The 21,058-nt window shown below is 33.4% G+C and overlaps 3 protein-coding genes across 3 annotated transcripts; 1 reads left to right on the top strand and 2 right to left on the bottom strand.

Moving 5' to 3' along the window:
- The first annotated feature begins 2,757 nt into the window (after nt 1–2,757).
- Nucleotides 2,758–4,750, top strand: LOC118063487 (uncharacterized protein At4g00950). The gene is made up of 2 exons (XM_035077534.2): nt 2,758–3,713; nt 4,231–4,750. Exons 1-2 carry the CDS (start codon nt 2,946–2,948, stop codon nt 4,309–4,311), a joined length of 849 nt encoding a protein of 282 aa, XP_034933425.1. The 5' UTR covers nt 2,758–2,945; the 3' UTR covers nt 4,312–4,750.
- A 457-nt stretch (nt 4,751–5,207) lies between these two features.
- LOC118063488 (uncharacterized) lies at nt 5,208–8,280 on the bottom strand. Its single transcript, XM_035077536.2, has 3 exons — nt 8,123–8,280; nt 7,516–7,604; nt 5,208–5,515 (listed from the first exon to the last, which is right to left on the bottom strand). Exons 1-3 carry the CDS (start codon nt 8,199–8,201, stop codon nt 5,480–5,482), a joined length of 204 nt encoding a protein of 67 aa, XP_034933427.1. The 5' UTR covers nt 8,202–8,280; the 3' UTR covers nt 5,208–5,479.
- Nucleotides 8,281–9,057: 777 nt separating this feature from the next.
- LOC118063489 (uncharacterized) lies at nt 9,058–12,582 on the bottom strand. Its single transcript, XM_035077538.2, has 3 exons — nt 12,413–12,582; nt 10,549–11,867; nt 9,058–9,757 (listed from the first exon to the last, which is right to left on the bottom strand). The coding sequence occupies exons 2-3, from the start codon at nt 11,355–11,357 to the stop codon at nt 9,277–9,279; spliced, it is 1,290 nt and encodes a 429-aa protein (XP_034933429.1). The 5' UTR covers nt 11,358–11,867; nt 12,413–12,582; the 3' UTR covers nt 9,058–9,276.
- Between the last annotated feature and the right edge of the window lie 8,476 nt (nt 12,583–21,058).

The raw sequence follows: 21,058 nt of genomic DNA on the forward strand, positions 1-21,058 counted from the left end.
CTATAATATGATTAAAATGAAATTTTTGGATTAAATTAAAAAAATTCTAAAATAAAAGGAATAAAAATGAAAACAAAAACACCATGGGCTAAAAACTATAAAAAGATGCCTTAAGAACAATGTTAAAAACTTGTCTTTTTACTCACAATCATATTTGATTCATATAATGATTATTGGATAAAAATACACAGTAATACATGAAGAAATGAAAAAAAAATATCTAATTTATGCTGTTCACTTTGACATATTTTTTATATTATGATATTTTTCACCACATAATCTATTTTTATTTTGTGTATATCCCTTTCTAGCATCTACCTTGTCATGCATAAGATATTATGTTAAAAATACAAGAAAACACAGTGTTGTTTATTAATAGAACAAATTCATCTATTTTCTTACTAAACATTGCATTTTAGAAACTTAACGACTAATTATTTTATATATGATTAACTTCAATTATAGTTAATTAAACAAAAAAACTAACACAAACCCTAAACTAAATTCTAAAACCTTAACTGTAAAAATTCACAAATTAGCCTAATAAAACATCAAATTAATAGAGAGAAAATAAATTATACCTTAAATTAATTAAACAGAGCTCTTGCTAACCATGAGAGAGAGATTGTCGCGTGTGAAATGATAGAGAGATAGCCAACGGTGGCGAGAGAAAAAAGAGAGTCAATGTCTGTTAGTGGGTGAGGTTGCGGATGATGTTAGGAAAGAAGAGGAGGGGAAAAGAAAACAAAATAAAGACTTTGAGTTTTCAATTTAGGTAGTGGCGCGTGTATTACATGCACTGATTATTGATCTGCGCATGCAATAGATATGTATACTCATCGCGCATATTATACATACAAAATTGCTTTTTTCAACGTTGATAGGATGAAAAATGTTTTTTTTTTTTTTTTTTTTGATATTGTATTAATGTGGGGAAAAAAACTCCGTAATCGTCGTAGATCTCAAAGTAGATATTGCCCACATGGCACAGTGTTGGCTAAGCAGTAGAAGAACTGGCAGCATCAAAATGCGAGTTAGTTAAGAGAAATAATATTTCTGTGTGATTAATGATTTATGAAAATAATTATATATTGCATTTCAGTAACCTTTTCATGGCCCGGCAGGTTACGAGTCATCTACACTGACTCGCAAGGATATAAATTACAACGAATAATTTAAAGAGGTTTTGTTTAATTGATTAGGTTTTATATTTATTTTTTAAAAATTATTAATTTGAGTTTTATAAATTTTATGAGTGCTGCTAGAGATTTACATGATCGTTAACTTTAAGACTCGTGAAATTAATTTAGGTATGCGTAAGTTAGCCTGGACACCCATATTCATAAAAAAAAAAATGCTTAATTATTGTTAGAAAATAATATTAAATTTAATCTTGAGACCTCATCTAAAAAGCTTAAGCTATTGGGTTGAGATGATTTCTTTGACATTGCATCAGAGTCTTGATGATCAAGCGGTCATGAGTTCGAATCTTGCTATTTTTATTTATTTGATAAAAAAATTAAGTACAAGTTAATGTATGTCTATGCAAGTTTCAAGCTCAAAGTGTTTTTACTTGAAGAGTTGTGTTAAAAAATAATATAAATTATATTTTAAAATTTCATCTAAAAACTTAAGCTATTGAATTAAAAAAATTATTACCCCATCTTAATGACATGACATGGTGCATCTTTTATAATTCTTTGAATTGAAAAAATTCTTTTATAATTATTACCCGATCTTAACGACATGGTGCATCTTCGTTGTCGATGCTGATCGCTGCCTTTCGTAAGCCAGTAACAATTATATTTTAGCAAGTATAAAATCCTCATATTCCTCTCTTTTCCTCTCTTTTCGTTTCTTTTTTAACAAGCTTTATCAGATGCCTTGCACTCGAAAATCTTAGGCGCCAACAATAATGATTGCCTCGAGGAAGGGTAAACGAGGGTGTTAATTTCCAGAGCAACAAGAATGGCTTGCCTAGCCCGGGAATTGATGGATCGAGAGCCTTTGCAAGAGATTGTTTCTCAAGCTCCCGATGGCATCTGATGCTGCCCTAATCAAAGCAAAATCAGGTGTGCTCTTATGCACTGAGATCCTGACTCCTAAAAAGCTGAGATTGGCTGAAATATTTGAAATATGTGCTCCTGTTCTTAACATTTCTTTATTTTGAAAAAAAAAAAAGTTCATAAAACCTTGAAATACTTTAGTAAAGCGACACAAAGTCACTCTCAAATCAGGCTGTTTTAATCTTACAATAAAAGGGGAAAAACATTTTCTGCTTTAGTGTTCTCGTTGTTTTGTTCCTTTTTTTTCAATTTAAAATGAGAGGGCAGGCCTTGTTTTAGGAACAGCATCAGCTAATGCACATGCAGTTAACCATGAGGATGTCCTTCAAATTATTTTTCTTTGCTTTTCTTTTTCTCTAATACGACAGGCGAGCCCTAATAAGATGTATTTTAAAGCAACAAAAATTGGGTGGTAATCATTAGCGTCTTTAATTGTTGTACTCTCATATGAATGCCTGGATAACTAATGATGTTTTTTGAAAGTTATAGTAGCTTTTGCAATCATATTTTTTTATTTAAAAATAGGTTTTAAAAAAATTATAAATCATGGGTTTTTTTTTTTAACTAAAATTTCAAAAAAAAAAAAAAGTTTTTTAAGGACCATATATCATAATATGGGTGTGCATTAGTTAAATAATATTTTTAAATATATAATTATAATAAAAACTAGGAAATGTTCCTGTGCTAACTTTTGTGTTCAATGAAGAGAGTAATGACTAGGAACTAGGAAATCTGGCCTTTTATCACAAGGACCTTGTTTCTTTTCCCTGTTGTCTCCCAAGTACAAAAGCCAGATCCCTTCAGGCACAGGCAACTTCTTCATATAGTGCAGACTTGCTGGATATAGAGGCATTTTGAGAGAGAGAGTAAACAAGAGAAATGGCATCTGAGGCAGAAGACGAGCCAATCTTCACACCACCAAGGCTACTGCTGATGCCAAAACCACATGCACATTTACAGTCACCAGAGAGGTCAGGGACACTAATCCCACCACTCCAAACTTCAGAAGACGAGCCAATCTTCACACCACCAAGGCTACTGCTGATGCCAAAACCACACGCACATTTACAGTCACCAGAGAGGTCAGGGACACTAACCCCACCACTCCAAACTTCAGCCTCTGTTCCATTTCGGTGGGAGGAAGAGCCCGGCAAACCCCGGGAGAGCACCGCCCTGGTCCCCAGGCCCATCAACTTTCCACAAAAGTCCCTAGAGTTACCTCCGAGGCTGTTAGTAGACACCAACATGACCAAACTACCTTCACCCACCACAGTCTTGGAGGGTCCTTACATGGGCAAGTCATCAAGATTCCAGTCTTCTTCGTTCAGAATAATCAGAGCAAGGGAATGTTATGGGTCCTTTCGCAGTTGCAGTCCTGAGAAGGGTCAGCTTGGCACCGTAGTTCCTAGCAAGAGGAGAGTCAAAGAGAAAGGCAGGTTTCTGGGTTCATGGAGTTGGGTAAGGAGGGGTTTGAAGGGTAAGAGAGAGTCTGGTGGGGGTAGTTATGTCTTTCCATCTTCAGTGGATAGGGAACCTGCTGATCATTGCGTCAATGAAGAGGAAGAGATGATCAGTAGCAGCGACAACGTCAAGATGACAAGGTCAGGGAGTCTCTCTGCTGTCTCTAATGCCAGGTCTCAATTCTGGGTTAGTTCTCGTCTTAACCTTCCTAAATTTCCTATAATTCTTACTTATGTGCGATTCTTGAGTGAATTACCTTTCCTCAAGTAAAGAATACAATTTTCGTACTCTTTGAGCGAAAAATAATCTATTCTGATTCTTATCCGGTTAGGAACTAGCGATTTTCCTCTTGTAATCTCTTCATTAGTCGCAAAAGATTTTTTTTTTTTCGCATTCTAAAACTAGGTTTTCACTTCTTTAAGTTTAACAAATGAGTTTGTGACATGACAAAACAACAAAATTATACGGTCATAAAAGGCCACGAGTGAACAGCCTCAATTCTGCTGGTAATTTGAACAAATAATTCAGGAGAGGTCCCATTTCACCAGCGAAGCAGCTTGCCAAGTGCAATAATGTTAGCCTTTTGCTTAGAGTAGGTTGTTAGAGGGGGCTCCAAGAGCGTGGTCAGTATAAATTTCAGTGTGCACAGTAGCCATTCGAGCTTCGATTACTATAAAGAAACCACTGTGTTGACATTTTGCAGGCGAATATCTACGGGGGCTTGAAGCAGGTGGTGCCTTGGAGGAGCAAGGAGCTGAAGAAAGACCACGGGCTTCTGATTTGACATATCTTGGGGGTCACCACAGGATAGAAAAAGTCCAATTAATTATCTGTACACCGCTAGGGATGGTCCTGTGTTCTATCGACCTTCGATATTTCTCTTTCAATGAAAATGACGTTTTTATTGTGGCATTTCCCACCGCCCCATGCTTGTTCTCCTACTATGCTGTCATCTGCACCGGTTTTGGAAGGGCCTTCACCTGCAACCTTCATCTGATCGGTCAAAAGAATTACAGGACCCTTTTGTGACGTGGTCGGAGATGGCAGCAATTTGATGGTATTGTCAAATGCATTAGCAGTGCAAGCTTTTCTTTTCTTGTTTGATGAATAGCAGTAAGAGCTTTTTGCAAAGACTAAAATGTACTTTTGATGGTTCGCTTAGAGCGAGCAACAGTCCTACAGGCAAGAAGTGTTGAAAGATTAAATGAAATTACCGCTGCCAATTATATTCTGCATGCACTGCCTAAAACCGGAAGCCCCTGCCCATTATCGATCTCTTAATTATCAGATGTTTAAAAACCAAACTTCTATGAATTGATGTCAGTACATGGCCAACAATTAGAATCTTCTTTCGGTGAGCCGCGTTAAACATTTTAGAGCGTTACCCTTAAAATCCTGCTGGTACACGCACCCTCCACCATCAACATTTTGCATAAGAAAACAGAATAGATTACCAGTCGACCAGGTTGCCTCAACTGGGCTTGCCAGCTCCAATTTGTATAGCTAGTAACATTTTGATTGTCTCTCCTTGGTAATTTGACCAATTGAATCACAGAAACAATTTAAAATTTAGTTATTCATCATTACCATAAGCTACGGTGGCTAGCAGCCCATCATAATATGATACCGTTATGATATTAATGTTAATTTAGATATTAAGGAATCCACTCCTGCGGCCTCTGTAATGAAGAGATTCAAATTCAGCTGATAAAAATACAAATGAGTTTTGGAGAAAAATGAAGCTAGCTTTGCTTAAAGTGCAATCAACTTGACAAGAAAACATTCATGTGCTTACACAAAACAGGTTGATGTCCAACATTCAATATCTATGAGGGTTCCATCATGTAAACAGGCAAGACTTATTTCACGCTGTTAGGAACCGGAAAAAAGAGTAACAATACAATGGGGCTGGGAGAACGTTTGAAACCCTGCCACTTGCTTCAACAAATGATTCATCCCTGCCTTTTGCCTGTCATACCTGCAAGCACCTGCAAAAATGCGAGACATCAATACTCAAAAACATATAAAGGAACAATAGCATAGTTGGAAATTCTCATGATGATGGTTCAAGGATGTTAATGGCCCTTTCACTATCACAAACTTGGCTTAGCCCTTTGATGCCCAATTAAGTGCAGCACCTAAAACAACAAAATCAAGCATGCAACACGTCCCTGCAAGGTACTAACAAACCTCCAAGGCTTTGATAATGTAGACATGTGGTTCCAGCAGGTTTATGCATTCTTCATCTAAATATAATCATAAACTTACAAAAACAGAACAAATGACGGGAAATTGAAAATGCATAACCATGCAAACTTTTGTTAAAATATGCAAACAACCAATTAGCTGTAACATGATACAAACCAAGTTAGGTCTGAATTTTACCTTAAACTGTCCACTAATAGTTTTGCGAGATCGAGCATGTCTCTCAAACCATATATTGGGTTGAACTGAGATTTTACAGTGAGATACTAGACATATGGAGTTATATTGTGGCAAGATTTCAGGTCAATCAGAATTTGGGAACATATTTTTTAAATTGATCGAAGTTGTTACTATTTTGATAGATTCGTCGAGAAAGTATTCTTTCTTGGCTATTTTCAGCCCAATCAATCAATCCAGACCTGTAATGAGTTAATTCTGGACAGAAAAGAGAATTAAATAAGGCTTATTTAGGCTCTAAGCTTATGCACGGACTTGGGCTAAAAGGGTTCCTAATGCTTGGATTCATCGAAGAATTGAAATCCATACTTTGCAAGGATTCCATGTCCCACATAAACTTGATGTGGCGGCATCTAAGAGGATCTTTCTTTTAAGTTTCTTTTCCTTATTTTGCAGGTATTCCTAGCATATCAAGGAGACTAAGAGGATACAATATAAGAAAAGAAATTCTAGCAATAAAAAAAAAGTTTCCTAGTTGAATTCCTACCTTAAAAGTTTTGGCCAAAACACAACTCAAAAGAGCTTGGATATTTCAACTACATAGAGAGATTCTAGCATGAAAAATTTGTTTTTATTATCCTATTTTATTTATTTGATATTAAACAATTATTTTTAATTTGGATTTGTTCTATCCCATTAGACATTGTTTAGGGATTTATTTCATTATTAGATTTATGTTTGTTGATTTCTAGTTTAGCTTTATTAACTTGCAATCCAAAAAGGACCAATTAGAGTTATTTAGAGGAGACTATATAATGTTTTTAGAGCTACAAATTTCGCTAGCTTGGTGATAATAAACTAGAGTTTCTTTATTTTGATTGTTTGCAATGAAACATCATTTCTTTGCAAGGATAAAGATCGTACATCCGACTTATCAAAGATTATTGGCTTCGTGATGTCATTTTTATACTTCGGGTTCTTAGTTACATGGTTATCTTTGGGTTTAAGTTTGTTATAATACCTTTGGTTCTTAAATACATCGTTATCTCTAGGCCAGAGTCCTATCAAATCTGGTTTTCAGCTTTCCGAGTTGTATTTCAATGTTGCTGGGGGTTTGCTTCACCACGTAATCAAGAGATCCGCATCATAACCCAATCAGACCCAGCAAGAATTGTTTCCTTTCATATAATTAATCAAAATGCCATGACTGGACAGAATATTCCAATTTATATCAATGTGGGCGAACAAGTTGAGACACCACAGAGTATCAACAAAGCAATACTTATTGCAAGGCTCATCTATTCAGAACAAGGATCATTACTGGATGAAAAATATGCCATGATCAAGAAAAAGTTGACCGTGCAGTGCCAATTGCTAAAACTATCCACAGGTCGTAAGGCAGTGCTAATTAGTGCTAATTGCTAAAATTATCCACAGGTCTTGAGGGGTTATCCAAAGGTCTTAAGGGGTTAACACCTAAAATAGGAGCTCAGCTATGCATACTAGTACAAAACACAATCCACCCAAAAGTAGTACAGAGACTAAACATTTGTTCCAACGTTTTGGATTGGAACAATTATAACGAGCTATAAAACTAAATACTCACATCACTAATGGAAGGCTGCTTTTCAGGGACGTGCTTGCTTCCTTCTAAGGAATCCAGAATGGGCCTCACCACAGCTGGAAGGAAGAGACCTGAAATTTTGATAAAGTTTAAAGAAAGCACTAGAGATTTTTTTCCATTTTCCAAAAAAATTAAGCCTCCATCGAGTACAATAAAGTAGGATGTTGTCGTTGCATAAGGTCTCTCCAGTTTATAAGCAAGAACACCATATGGATCGGTAGAATATTTACAGTTACTGCAAATTTAGAATTTGGCAACTCAAGGAATATTCAGTCGGAACGTGATCATCTGCAAGCGAAATCTTCATCGGGTACAATTCTACTGTCAATTTCAATGAAACCGTGAACATTCATTTACCAATTCAATTAAAGTAAATTTTAGAAAAAATGAATTGAAAATTGAAATGAGAAACCCTAAGTCCCTAATACTGTTTTGGTACAGTTCACATGGAAATCCCACCAACATGAAATTGATTGTTAAGCATTTTATTCACTAGTTAATCTTATCTAATCTTAACGAACCATAATCTCATTAATTAAAAATTAATTGAAGGACGGAATTGAAAAACAAATTGACGAAGAAAACTTACCGATACCACCAATAAGGCAAGAAGCAGCCACCACTGGCTCTTGCGCTATGAACATCCTCAACTTTTCCATCACCGGCATTTTTGTTTCTCTCTCTCCAAATTTCTGATGTAGTTGGGAGGATCTTTGAACTTTGAAGACGATGGGTACTCGCACGGATCCAGGTCCTCTCTTTAAAGCCAGATGGAGCCTCGAGTGTTCAGGCCGGGCCAGTGTGGGCCGGATAATTGAGTTGGTTGGACTTTTATATAAGGGCCATTGTCCTCTAAGCCTAGATCGTTTAAAAACGATATAAAAAAATTAAAAAATATATTTTTAAACAAATAAATTCTCAATTTTTTAAGAAACATTATGCCAAACAGCTGTAGGAAAAGGATTGTAAATATAAATGTCGAGCAGCTTAATTAAATTGCATTTGCAGAAGTTCTTAGCTGAGGGGTCAGGTACCGAAGAAAAAAATAGTTGAAGCTCAGGTGATAACTCAATAATCCAACCACAATATTTTTTGGGCATTGTCCATTATCATGTTTTATAATCTTTTATTTGAATTTAGTAGGTCCAAATTCAATTGATTTCTAACTAACCTAGGATTGAAGTTTAGCTTGCACCCGAAATGACGTAAATTAAGAAAGGGCTATTATCGGAAGATTGCGACTACCGCATAAAAAGATAGTATTCATGCAGCCATTTATGCTATCCACCATACCACCTATCAACCAATACTAGTATTTGTGGTGGTATTTTAATGTATAATGATTTTTAAAATTATTTTACAAAAATACATTAAAATAATTTTTATTTTTTATTTTTAAGATCCAGACATCAAGTTCATTATAAAGAACTAAAAGAAGCATCAATGTGATAGTTTTGTTTCAAGCCATAAACACTATATTGGATGAGAGAGAGAGAGAGAGAGAGAGAGAGAGAGAGAGAGAGCAACACTAATACTAGATCGATACTAAAGTTCAATGAAATATACAGATGATCACCGAAAGAGATGATTGACGAGATCTTCTAAAATATACACACGAACAGCTCCTCACATCATCTACACAGATAACTTCAGGACAAAGAACAAATAAAAAAAAAATACATGCATGGAAACATATGTTTCCTTGTAAATCAATTTTCACAAGGGGGGAATTTGGCTGATAGTCTAGAAAGGCAGCACCCAACCCACTGTCCATCCCAGAAGCAACCCAGCACCAACGAGACTCAACCCTAATGCAAAAGCAACAGCATACTTGCCAATGTCATGCTTTGGATGACTTTCCTTGCCTCGTTTACCCTTTGATGACTTTTGCCAGCTCTTGCACGGTTTCCTACCCTTTTGAGGAATCCATGGAAGAACTTCAGGGAAGAGATTAGACATTGGCTGATCGCTGTTTTTCATCTGGTAGTGAAGGGTTTCGAGCTGCAGCAGTTGGAACCACTGCTTATAGGCAAAAAGTTGTGAGGCTTGTTTGAAGAAGAGTTTGACAATATGGTCCTTCTCAGCACATGCTTGCTTTGCTACCTGCTCAGCTTCCCTTGCACGTGTCTGAGAATGACAGAGTGCTTCCAGTAGTTGAGCCTTGCAAGGATCACTCTCAGAAATTTGTCCAATTTCTGCAGCTTCCTTAATGGTTGCTGCATAACTTCATTTCAGGTTGCAGGTAAGAAATTTGACCATCATGGATGAGTAGCATACATGCAAATTGAAGTATTGTATGTTAGTAAACTCTACAATAGCCTTTGTTTACAACATAATAGCAGAGAAGTAGTGCAGCAAAATAAAAGGACAAGTGTAGAGATATTTGGCCAATAAATTGATGCATTTACATATCAGGCAAACTTATTCAAGAACAAATATAAGAAATTTGAACACCATGGATGAGTAGCATGACTTCGACTTCTTTTTTTTTTTTTATCCAGATCCACATAATGTGAAGCAATGAGTTCATTGTCGCTTTATACTTGATAATTCATTAGTTCATAGTATGCATTGGTCTTTATTTTTTTTTCATCTTGACCTTTGAAAAACCAACGAAACACACACTAAGCATGGCATATTAAATAATCAATCGGATTTTTTATTTACTCAACCTTTTAGAATTAGAATCCTTTTATTTTTTTTTGGAGGTAAGAAATTTGAACACCATGGATGAGTAGCAAACACGCAAATATTAGTATTTACATGTTAATAAACAGCTATATTAGGCTATTAGCTTCTTTTTTTTACAAAATAATAGCAGAGGTAGTGCAGCAAAATAATAGGAGAAGTGTTGCAATATTCATCCAATAAATATCACCAGAAGATATAAGCTCAGAGAAAACCTGGATGACTGGTCAAAACCATGTCGTGTTTGAACAATAGACTGACGCATTTATATGTTGTACAGAACTAATGGAGAACAAATACCACCAGAAGACATGATCTAAGAAATACCTGCGTGCCTTGTCAGAACCACTTAGTGATTGCCCTTCAGTTGAACCTCTTTGTTTTCCAGGCATGCCTTCAGATTTGGGACAGCCCTGCACATGACCAGTTGCGGAGGAGATACAGCCATTTTGTGCCTTCCAATCCAAAGATGATGCCAGTGTATTATCATGCTGAAAAGATCCAGAATGAGCACATGGGTATTTCCTGATGTGAACCTTTTGAGGTGGGGGAAGGTCACAATTCCCAATATAATCAAGTGACTTCTGTGCAACCAGGGAGGCCAAATCATCTTTATCTGTTTTGCGCCACCATGGCATATTCTTTTCACTCCCAATCCAAGATGATTCTGGATCAAAGCCATACTCATTGTCCTTTTGTGATTCGGGCCATCCAGTAAGATCCATCTCCATCAACTTGGAGTTCTTCCTTGCATCCTTAAGCTCATTAAATTCTCGAAAATCCTTGTCATATAAAGCCTTTAGCTCTTGTTTCTTAACATCACAATCTTTCTTCATATAATCAGCAGAGATCCTACAATATGAATCAAGAGATGACTCGCTATTCTTGCTGCCATCCAGAAACATGTTGTCTTCGTCATCTTGTTTACAAATCTCATTTTTAGAGGGTGAGTCTACGATGTTAGCTCTCAAGCTTTCCAACTCAGTTTCCAAAGCATTCAACTGCTCACGTGTTAAACATTTTTGGTACCCATAGCTAGGTTGCAGTTGAAGCCACCAACTTGTATCAGGGGGTAGACTGTAATATGAGGGATTCGTTTTGGTGGGCATGAAACCTACAGAAGATTGATCTGGCATATCTGCTGCACTTGTTGGTTATCCATCCAGTTACTTAGATGATGAGGATGATGATTGGCAACAAGCTAGCTTGGGAGCTCTTTTGGCATCTTCTTGAACAAAACAGCGATTAGCTGTTCTTTGCCATACAGCCCCGGCTTCTGCTGCTGCCATCACTCTCTTTTATTTCACACATCAGCAACGCGTAAGAAACTTTGATTACAATTCACCTACATTAGAGCTCAAATTTTGTATGGGCTCTACAGCCAGTGAGGCTCCAAAGTGGAGGGGAAGTAACAGTTAAAACACAAAAGAGAGTGTATATATAGAGTACCCTGGAACTAGATAACTTGAATGAAAAATTAAAGCAAGTTATGCTCAGGTATACCGCAACCAGGATTTTGGTACATGTAACCAATGCTTAACCAATGAAAACATTGAGCTTGAAAACCTCCACACGTATCCCTTGACAATGTAAGTGAGTAGGAGAAGCTTGTAGAGGATTCCAAAGTAGTCGAGGAAGTTTTCATCCTATAAAATAGCAGCCGAACTTGAGAAATACCATATACGGTAACTAGAATCAAAGATTATAAAAGAGCTTTTGCACTAAAACCAGAGCATAGAGCTAAAACAACAATGAAGACGGTAGTGGATCATTGAGAGCAAATGAGAGCAACAAATAGAGCCGAAAGAGTTCCAAGCATTAAGCTAGGTAGGTGCTAACAGACTTGCAAAAAGCATGTCTGGATGCAAGCAAATTTCATAAATGCCAATAAAATGACATCTCTCTCTCACACACACATAATCACCAAAGCCAAACATCACGCATGCTCAGCGTCTCTTTTGCAAAATCCTACACTGCCAACACACACAACGCGGCGTAGATTTAAACGAGATTTATCTTGTATGTAGAAATAGCAAAAGCACAATCCATAAAATTGAAGCATAAACACAAAACTCTTGTCAGTAAAACAGAAACTAATAAATCTGCCTTCACTTTAGCATCCAAGAAGCAATAAACATATCCGATTAAAGCAAACAAATTAATAAAGAGGGAGAAAGAGAAGATTACAAACCAGAGCAAAGCAGAGAGAGAGGGAGAGAGAGAGAGAGGATGTGGAGGTTGAATCAGTCAGAAAAATTGGATATGAGCAAGCGGAGGATGACTCTAGTTGGAGGTATATAATATTATTCCTAATTCGCAGAATTGCAGGTATGATTGAGTTTAATTCAATCCATTGTGAGATAGTATTATCAGCAGTAGGTTTATAGCTGCGGGTGAAATCATTTTTTTTAAACATAAAAAAACGTTTAAGCATTGCTAATAGTTTTTTTTTAATAAAAAAACAATTATAGTATTAAATTATATATTTTTTAAAATATATATTTTTTTTAATATTAAAATGATAATATATTATTTTAACTTGGGTCAAGAGACTTTAATAACTTTATAAAAAGCATACAAAAATAAATTATTAAAACTAGTTTTTAATATGAAGGATAAAATAAAAAAATTAATTAAAAAAAAAACAGACTATCGGAGTTAATCTGTTAAACCCTCAATTTGGATAATAAGATCGAGATAAACACATAAAAAATAAATAAAAAAAATTATAAAACTCAATTTTCAATCAACTCAATATTGAAAGATGAAGTAATAAAAAATCAATTAAAAAAAAAAACTCAAGTCAACCTGACCTAACCTTTTAAATCTGCAACTTGAATCATGAGACCAATATAACTTTATAAAAAGTAAATAAAATGAAAATTACAAAGCTTCACTTCTAACATATCTAATATTAAATGTAGAAATTAAAAAAAAAAATCCATAAAACTGAGATAACTCCATAAAAAACAAATTGAAAAAAATTATGAAATTTTTTTACTGAACCTAATATTGAAAGATGAATTGAAAAAAACATGAAAAAAGATTGAGTTGTTCAAGGGTGAAATTGAAAAAAAATCAATTAAAAAAAGATCCAAAAAAATAAACCGAGTCAACTCGATTCAACTTGCTAACCACCAACTCGGGTCATGAAATCAGGATAACCCAATAGAAAATAAATAAAAAAAACTACGAAACTAAATTAAAAAAAAAATACAAAGTCAACTTAAGTCATCATGGTATGATTATTAATAATAACTAAAATCTTTGCGCTTTTGATTCAATGATATTATTAGATTCTACTAACCAAGCAAATATATTAAGAATTTGATCATGAGACTTTAGTCAAGCTTTGGTAAAATGTAGTATGGTTATCTTACATTGAAAAGTAAAGAAATAATTTATATGGATGTAAATTATATAAAAAAAAAAATGTGAGGTGCAATATAATTATCTCACATTAAAAAGTTAAGAAGCAATCTATGTAGATATATACTATATATAGCTGTCCTACATTGAAAATTTATGAAAAGCTAAGAAACAGTCCATATGAATTTAAACTATAAAAAAAGAAATGTGAGGTGTAATATACTAATCCCATATAAAAAAGTTAAGAAATAATTCATGTAGATGTAGTTATATATAGTTACCTCACATTAAAAAAAATATATGAAACAATGTATGTGGATGTAGGATATAAAAAAAAATGCAAGGCATGAAATGTAGTATAGTTATCCCACATTAAAAAGTTAAAAACAAGTCACGTGAATGTAGGATATAAAAAAGAAATATGAAGTGTAGTATAGTTACCCCACATCGAAAAGTTAAGAAACAATCTATGTGGATATAGGCTATAAAATTTTTTATGAGGCTAAGTATTCATAAATGAAGTAATGTTTTTTGGGTTTATTAAGAAATTGTTTTTAAAAAAACTTGGGTTCACCCAAATTACGTTGAGCCACCTGAGTTTCGAGTTGATCTAGTGGGTTGCTGGGTTTGATCAAGCCAATTGCAAGCCTAAGTTTTGCCTATTTGAAACCCGACCAAGAACCCAGGTCCTAGGTTAACTTGTCAGGTCAGGCCGAGCCGGGTTTCATAACTATGCTGCCGAGGACCAACTAGCTATATTTTTATTGAAGTCATTTAACATGACACCGTCTCTATGCGTCCCTTTACACCCAACATGGCCTTCCCAATAATTTTTGCCTAGGAGACATACTTGTTAGCTATTTGTAAGGATGTAAATGAATATCCACAAGTCATTATTATTTACTTGTAAAAAAATAGATATTCATATTTTATCCATCATTTTTTTGGGTATTCATGTGCATATCTATTATTCAACCATTATTTAATATTAAAAAATAGTAATATATATAGGGTTAGGTTTGAGTCGGGTTTAATCATATTCATATTATCTATTACCCATCAAATAAGGTAATTATCCACCAATTCGGGCTAGGTTCGGATTAAATTATCATCCTTGACTACTTAAATGCAAGGTTATCAATTTTGTTTTGTTTCACTCGGAATGACCAATATATCTTGTATCATTTCAAAAAATGAAACAACTTGAGAAAAATTTCATCTCGCTTTGAATCTCGACCTATTCTAGATTTTTCATTTAAGTTCTACTTAAGATGTTTTAGTTCCATTTCATCTGTCTTAATCCAATTGTCAACTATATTTAATCACAAAATTTGAAGTTTGGAGATGTAATTATGAAATTTGAGAGTTAATTGATCAATTTTGAAAGAATTAAAAGTTAAAGATTTAATTAAGGGCCAAATTGAACAATCCAGGAATTAAGAACTGTTTTGTAAACAGTGTTATAATTTAGGGATTTAATTCAAATTAATCCAAAAGGAAAAAATTAAAAGAAATTTTTAATTGCTTAGAGGTCCAATTGCTGAATTTCCAAAGAAGCAAGGGTCAAAATGAAAATGTATCTTTTGGCCGAAACGTCGTCGTTGCTAGTGGAACAACCATGTGATCTTAATCCTGATTCAACTGAAGACCTGAAAATCTGCAACAGATCCAATCGTGGACAACATCTCTTGCCCACGATCTCGTTCATGGAAGATAACAATCATGTAAAGGTAGGACTGGTTAGAGGCAAGCTGCTAGGTCTCTATAAAAGGGGAAGAAAAACCTAGAACAAAGGCAAAAAATCAGAGCAAAGAACAGATAAAAAAAGCAGAGCAAAAACCAGGAAAAACCAGTGAAGAACAATAAAGAAGAGGAGAGAAAAGCAGAGGAACAACCATTGTCTTCATTCCTGTAGAAAAAGAACAACCCAGAAATCAGTCAAAATAAATCCAGCAAACGGTGGGCACAAGAGCAAAAGGAAGAGCAGAAGGAGAGGTATCCAGCAGAAGAAAGTCACCACCGCGCTACCACCATCCACACCATCTCCAGAGAATAGGTAAGTCATTTTTCTTTTGTTTTTTGTACATTCATTTTGAATGTATCGTTACACTGTGCGAAGGCAAATTAATTACCTTTGCACTGTGCATAATGCACGCGTGGAGCCACTCTACGCGTGCTTCATCTATCTTTGCCCAGCCAGCCACTGGTTTGGGCCAGTGGCTGGGCTGGGCTGGATGGGCCTAGCCAGCCCAAAAAAATAAAATATGTGACCCAACCCAACCCAAAATAAAAAAAAATAAAAATTATGTGTATGCATGAAAATAAATTTTATTTTTGTTTTTATTCACCGATGCTAGAGTTAAGAATAAAAATATGGATTTAAATTTATTTTGCTTTATAACTACATAATATTTACCAATGCCAGAGTTGGAAGTATCCGTAGTTGAATATTCACTGGTGCTAAAGTCAGGAATATCATATGCAAACCATCATAGCATAAACCAACAAAACATTAGCAATTTATGACAAAATTAGCAATGCAGCCTGCCTCAGGCAGGACGTTTAAGGGGTGATAATATCTTTCCTTTTGCGTAACCAGTCCTGTACTATAAAATCTCTGCTGACCAGTCAGGATTTCTAGTGACCATAATACTAGGTGGCGACTCCTTAAACAAAATATTTCCCATCAAAGAATAGGATACCAGAAATCCATTCTTTCCAAAAATACATTTTATTTTTATGGCCGCCGCGATGTCAGATGTAACACCATCCATTTCATTTCATGAATAATGTTTTTTTTTTCCTTTTTGTTGTTTCTTTTTTTTTTAAAAAAAAAAAAACAATGTTTTTTTTTTTAATTTCATCCTTCAACACTTGGTTTATTGAATATTGGACTTCATAATTTGCTATGGTTTGCTTTCTTTATGGTTATTTTAGTCTTATGGCTCATATTATATGTTTAACGAGTTAACCCAATTGATTCAAGATTTTTTTGTCTATTTTTTAATTGATATTTTTTTTTTTAGTTTTATCATTCAACACTTCAACATTTAATTGATTATGAACTATGCTTTGTCTTTTGTTTCAATTTGTTTTCGATGAAATTATCATGGTTTTATGACATGGATCACGAGTTTTGCGAGTCAATCCATATAGAGAGTGTTTGTCTACGTGGCTGCGGCTGTGTTTTATTTAAAACGCAGTCCGCAGCCGTTTGGTAAAAAAAAAGAAGCAATTTACTGTGCATGGGACCCACGTGTTTTTTGCGTTTCAAACGCCGGAAAGGAAAAGCTACAAAAACCTGCTTTATTTGCACTGTAGCTGATAAAAATTAACGAACAGTGCAATTTACTGCACTGTTCATGCGTGAATTGCACTGTCTTTTTTTTTTTTGGGATTAAGTGTGTTAATTGTATTAATTTTTTTTTTTTAAAAAAACTAGTTTAAAGAATTAAATTCATTCGCGATGTGAACAATATTTTTTTTTGAAAAACTAGTATAGAGTGAATTAAATTCACTCGCACAGTAATATCAATTTTATATCTGATAATATTTTATTTAATTTTATTACACGCTCAAAAAATTATGAAAACTGTAGTTCTTATCGGATGAATTTTGTACGTAATGAAATTATAAATAGTTTAATGGAATAATAAAAAATATTTTATATAAAGTACTATTTTTTTCATGATGTAATAGGAGTAATTAATTTTATAATATTTAAATTTAAAACCATCAATATTAATATATTTTTAAAAAAAATTATTTTATAACCTCAATTTCAAAAGCATTATAACCAAACACATTTAACTACTTTTTCTTCAACCTCAATTTCAACCACAGTTTTAACCAAACACCTATTTTTTCAAACCAACCTCAACTAAAAGTACTTTTTATAAAACAACTTTTTTTAAACCACAACCACAACAGCTACCACAATACCAAACACACTCATAGACCTAGGTTGTTTTATTGTGTCATTTTTTTAGATTATTTTTTTCTCGATTCTATCATTCAAAAATGAGTTTATTAGGAACTGAGCTTTATAATTTATTTCAATTTCTCTTTATAGGATTATCATGGTCTTATTGTTGACTTTTAGAGTCACACATTCATATTTTTATATATTTTGATGATAACAATAAAATAAAAATAAACTAATAATATGCCTGATTGAGAATAAGCTTTAAACATATTTTATACAAAGACCATATCAACAAACATGATGGATTACATGAAGAACTCAATCTCGAAATCCAAGAAGAGAGCAAAGTGAAGACTTATAATAAATGTTTATTTTAGTGATTAAATATTAATCTTTATATCTTACTTGATGACACAATTAAAATGAACTTACACATTTCACTCTACATGCATTAAAGGATCGATAATAATCATACAAATATAAGTTAGACAATTGTAAAAATTCCTCTAGATTAAACTGTTAAATCTAAAATTCTGCATGAACCTGTTGATTGTTTGAGATTATCAAATGAACTGGTCAACTGCTTATTCATTAGTAATGAACACCTCGGAATTTTTCAGGAACTGGTCGACCAATTGGCTTGGCTAATCTAAACTGATAGACCATTTTAGCTTTTAGTGGAACTGTAAAGACTATAAATGACTAATTTTTCTTAGAAATATATATGTATGTATAACTTGTCTAATTACAAAATTAGAAAGAGAATCCGAATATATATAATATACAAGCTATTATGAAAGTAAAACAACATCAAAATCATCAATCATTAATCATACTCTAGTTTATGCTATTAAAGCTTTATATTCTAGCATAAATAGCATTCAATTTCATTATCACTATATTTAAACACCTTTATATCTTATAAGTGCTATTTAGTGAGGTATAGAAATATTAAAACTTTAAATTGTAATACCCAAGTATAGTTTGATATTCAAGGTGTAGATGTAGGTTTGCCGACAACGTTAAATTGAGTTTACAAATTCTCTTTCCTAACTCTTTTCTTTAATTTCTTTAATTATATTATTGGTTATTGCATTTACTTGAAGTAATTTGTTATAATTGTAAAATTAATGATACACATAATTCATCCCCCTTTTTAGATATTAAGTTGCATTAATCCTTGAACAACACTTATAATCTAGGTTGTAAATTTGAAAAGTTAACGTAGGTTGACCCGAGTTAATCTAATATATTGTCGTCTTATTATTTTTTCTAAAAAAACCATCTTGAATTTTTTTTAGTTAAATTATGTGTTTTATCAATCACCCATGTTTTTTGAGACTCGATTAGATCACATCAAGTCAATTTTCATATAATTAAAAATAAATTCTACTGAAAAAATATTAATTACATTTAGATTTTTTTTTACGTTTGATCTGAAAAATTTAAAACATAAAAGTTATGCTTGAATGTTTTAATTTTAAAATTATATTTTGATTCTGTTTAAAATTTGGATGGCATAACTTAAAATTAATTTATCTTTAAATTTAAATTTAAATTACACATATTAAATTGGAATTATATATTACACGTGTCAGTCGATTAAGATAGCACTAGCATAGATGAGGGTTCTGGGTCCACCCCTTATTTTCAAGATAGGACCTCCCTCCTTTCTTTTAGCTGGGGGACCATCAACTGATAGTGCCACGCAAATCCCAGGTCCCCATCTACCCTTTCGGCTTCTCCTAGGCCAAATGTCGTCTAGTTATTTTTTAGTCTGCGGTGGTGAATGGAAGCCCATCCTATCAAGCAAGAAAGAAGCGGCTCTTTCCACGGCGGAGTCGCCATTGACTCTATTTATTATTATGGTAAATCCGTGTATTAAAATGTCAATCTGAGATCTTATTTCGGTCAAATCAGTGTATTGAGCCTTCAATTTACTATTATATCAACTACAAAATAATTTTGTATTTTTATTATACAGCACAGAGAGTTTTGAATTTCAAAAAAAACAAAAGAGTTTTTTCAGATTAATTTTTTATTTTACTTTTATACTTAAATATTCCAATTAACCACAGTTTCAAAACAACTTTTTTAACAGTAGCCACTAGGCAGTCCGTGGGTAACTCGGATGCTTGACAAGGAAGATCAATGGTAGCGAGTGCACATTGTTTTCGTTCTTGCTTCAAGGTTTCTTTGATCGACAATGGCGTAAGAGGGCAGATTTTCAACTAGAAATTTATGTGTCAGTTTGTGATTGATAGAAAGGAGAGAGATTCAAGATTCAAGGTAGGCAAAGAATCTACGAAAACGCAACAAAAAGCATACTGGAGACGGAGCTCCAAAGATTTGGAGCAAACAATAAAAATCAAATTTGAAAGGAAAGAAATTAGAGGATAAAATTACAAAAAACAATTCAATTTTAAAAATTATCTTAAATAAAAAAAATAAAAATAAAAAGAATTGAGACCAAATTTGACATATAAAAAAAAATTAAAGAAGGATGAGATTGAAAAAAAATCCAATTTGATAAATTATTATATATAAAATAAATAATAATCAAAAGAACATAAATTAAATTTGAAAGAGAAAACAATTGTAGGGATGCCCTGAAATTTTGAAAGGTAATGTGTGAAAATTAAAAAGAAAAAAAAAAGAGCCCCATATACTAAAGCAAAGGATTGTTGGCCGCGCGAACCATCTAATCATGAAGGGCCATCGTGATTATCCCAACATCGTCTTGAAAGGTTGTGTTTAGTTACAAGATGATCTTGTGAATGCTTACATGTACAACAAAAATGTTTTTAATTTTTTTTAATTATATTTATATTTATTAATTACCAAACAATAAAAATGCCCTTAAACACTAGCATTAGATTTTTTATTTTAAAGATAATTATGTCATTTCACCGTGTCATAAATGAAAAGATGAAAAAGCTAATATTTTTTTAAAGGGTATTTACACCATTTAATATGTAAAAAAAACAATGAAAAGACAAAAAAAAGTCCTTGTACAAAAGCAGGTCCAGTGTTAGGCTATGACGCGTTGGCGAGAACGAAGGAAGAAATGGCTCCTGTGCCTTTTTTTTTTAATAAAAAAAAATCTAATCTAAGAGGCGATATCAGTAAGGCAACCATTTAAGTGACTTTTCCTAGCTGGATTCACTTTTCAAAGGAGCCATGTGAGAAAAGTTTCGACCGTATCAATGAATACCCAGGAACCGTCCTCATAAAAAGAGTTCATAGACTATTAGATATGATTCAATGATAAAAGATATAGTTTCAGATTTAAATTATCAGATTGCTAATATGATAATTATTAAATATTTATATGATTATTAACTTTAAAATTTATAAAATTAGTTAAGATACAGGTAAATTGATTGATCTAAATATTTATATTAATAATAATAATAATAAAAAAAAATTCATAAAAAAAAAAAGGGAAGATAGATATGGCCTTGATCAAATATAAACAAGTACCAAGCTACACGCGTGTGGCTCACATCCAAGTAATATTTGCACTATAGTCTTATCCTGAAG

The sequence above is a fragment of the Populus alba genome, chromosome 2 (genome assembly GCF_005239225.2).
Source record: "Populus alba chromosome 2, ASM523922v2, whole genome shotgun sequence".
Classification (NCBI taxonomy): domain Eukaryota; kingdom Viridiplantae; phylum Streptophyta; class Magnoliopsida; order Malpighiales; family Salicaceae; genus Populus; species Populus alba.

What these genes read in the sequence shown, in the direction of transcription:
- LOC118063489 (XM_035077538.2), bottom strand. Translation starts at nt 11,357, where the DNA reads ATGCCAGATCAATCTTCTGTAGGTTTCATGCCCACCAAAACGAATCCC. An exon ending in GGTTCTGACAAGGCACGCAG is followed by an intron (nt 9,758 to 10,548) that starts GTATTTCTTAGA and finishes CCTGAAATGAAG; the next exon opens with TTATGCAGCAACCATTAAGG.
- LOC118063487 (XM_035077534.2), top strand. Translation starts at nt 2,946, where the DNA reads ATGGCATCTGAGGCAGAAGACGAGCCAATCTTCACACCACCAAGGCTA. An exon ending in ATGCCAGGTCTCAATTCTGG is followed by an intron (nt 3,714 to 4,230) that starts GTTAGTTCTCGT and finishes GACATTTTGCAG; the next exon opens with GCGAATATCTACGGGGGCTT.
- LOC118063488 (XM_035077536.2), bottom strand. Translation starts at nt 8,201, where the DNA reads ATGCCGGTGATGGAAAAGTTGAGGATGTTCATAGCGCAAGAGCCAGTG. An exon ending in TTGCCTTATTGGTGGTATCG is followed by an intron (nt 7,605 to 8,122) that starts GTAAGTTTTCTT and finishes TCAAAATTTCAG; the next exon opens with GTCTCTTCCTTCCAGCTGTG. An exon ending in AGCAGCCTTCCATTAGTGAT is followed by an intron (nt 5,516 to 7,515) that starts GTGAGTATTTAG and finishes GCATTTTTGCAG; the next exon opens with GTGCTTGCAGGTATGACAGG.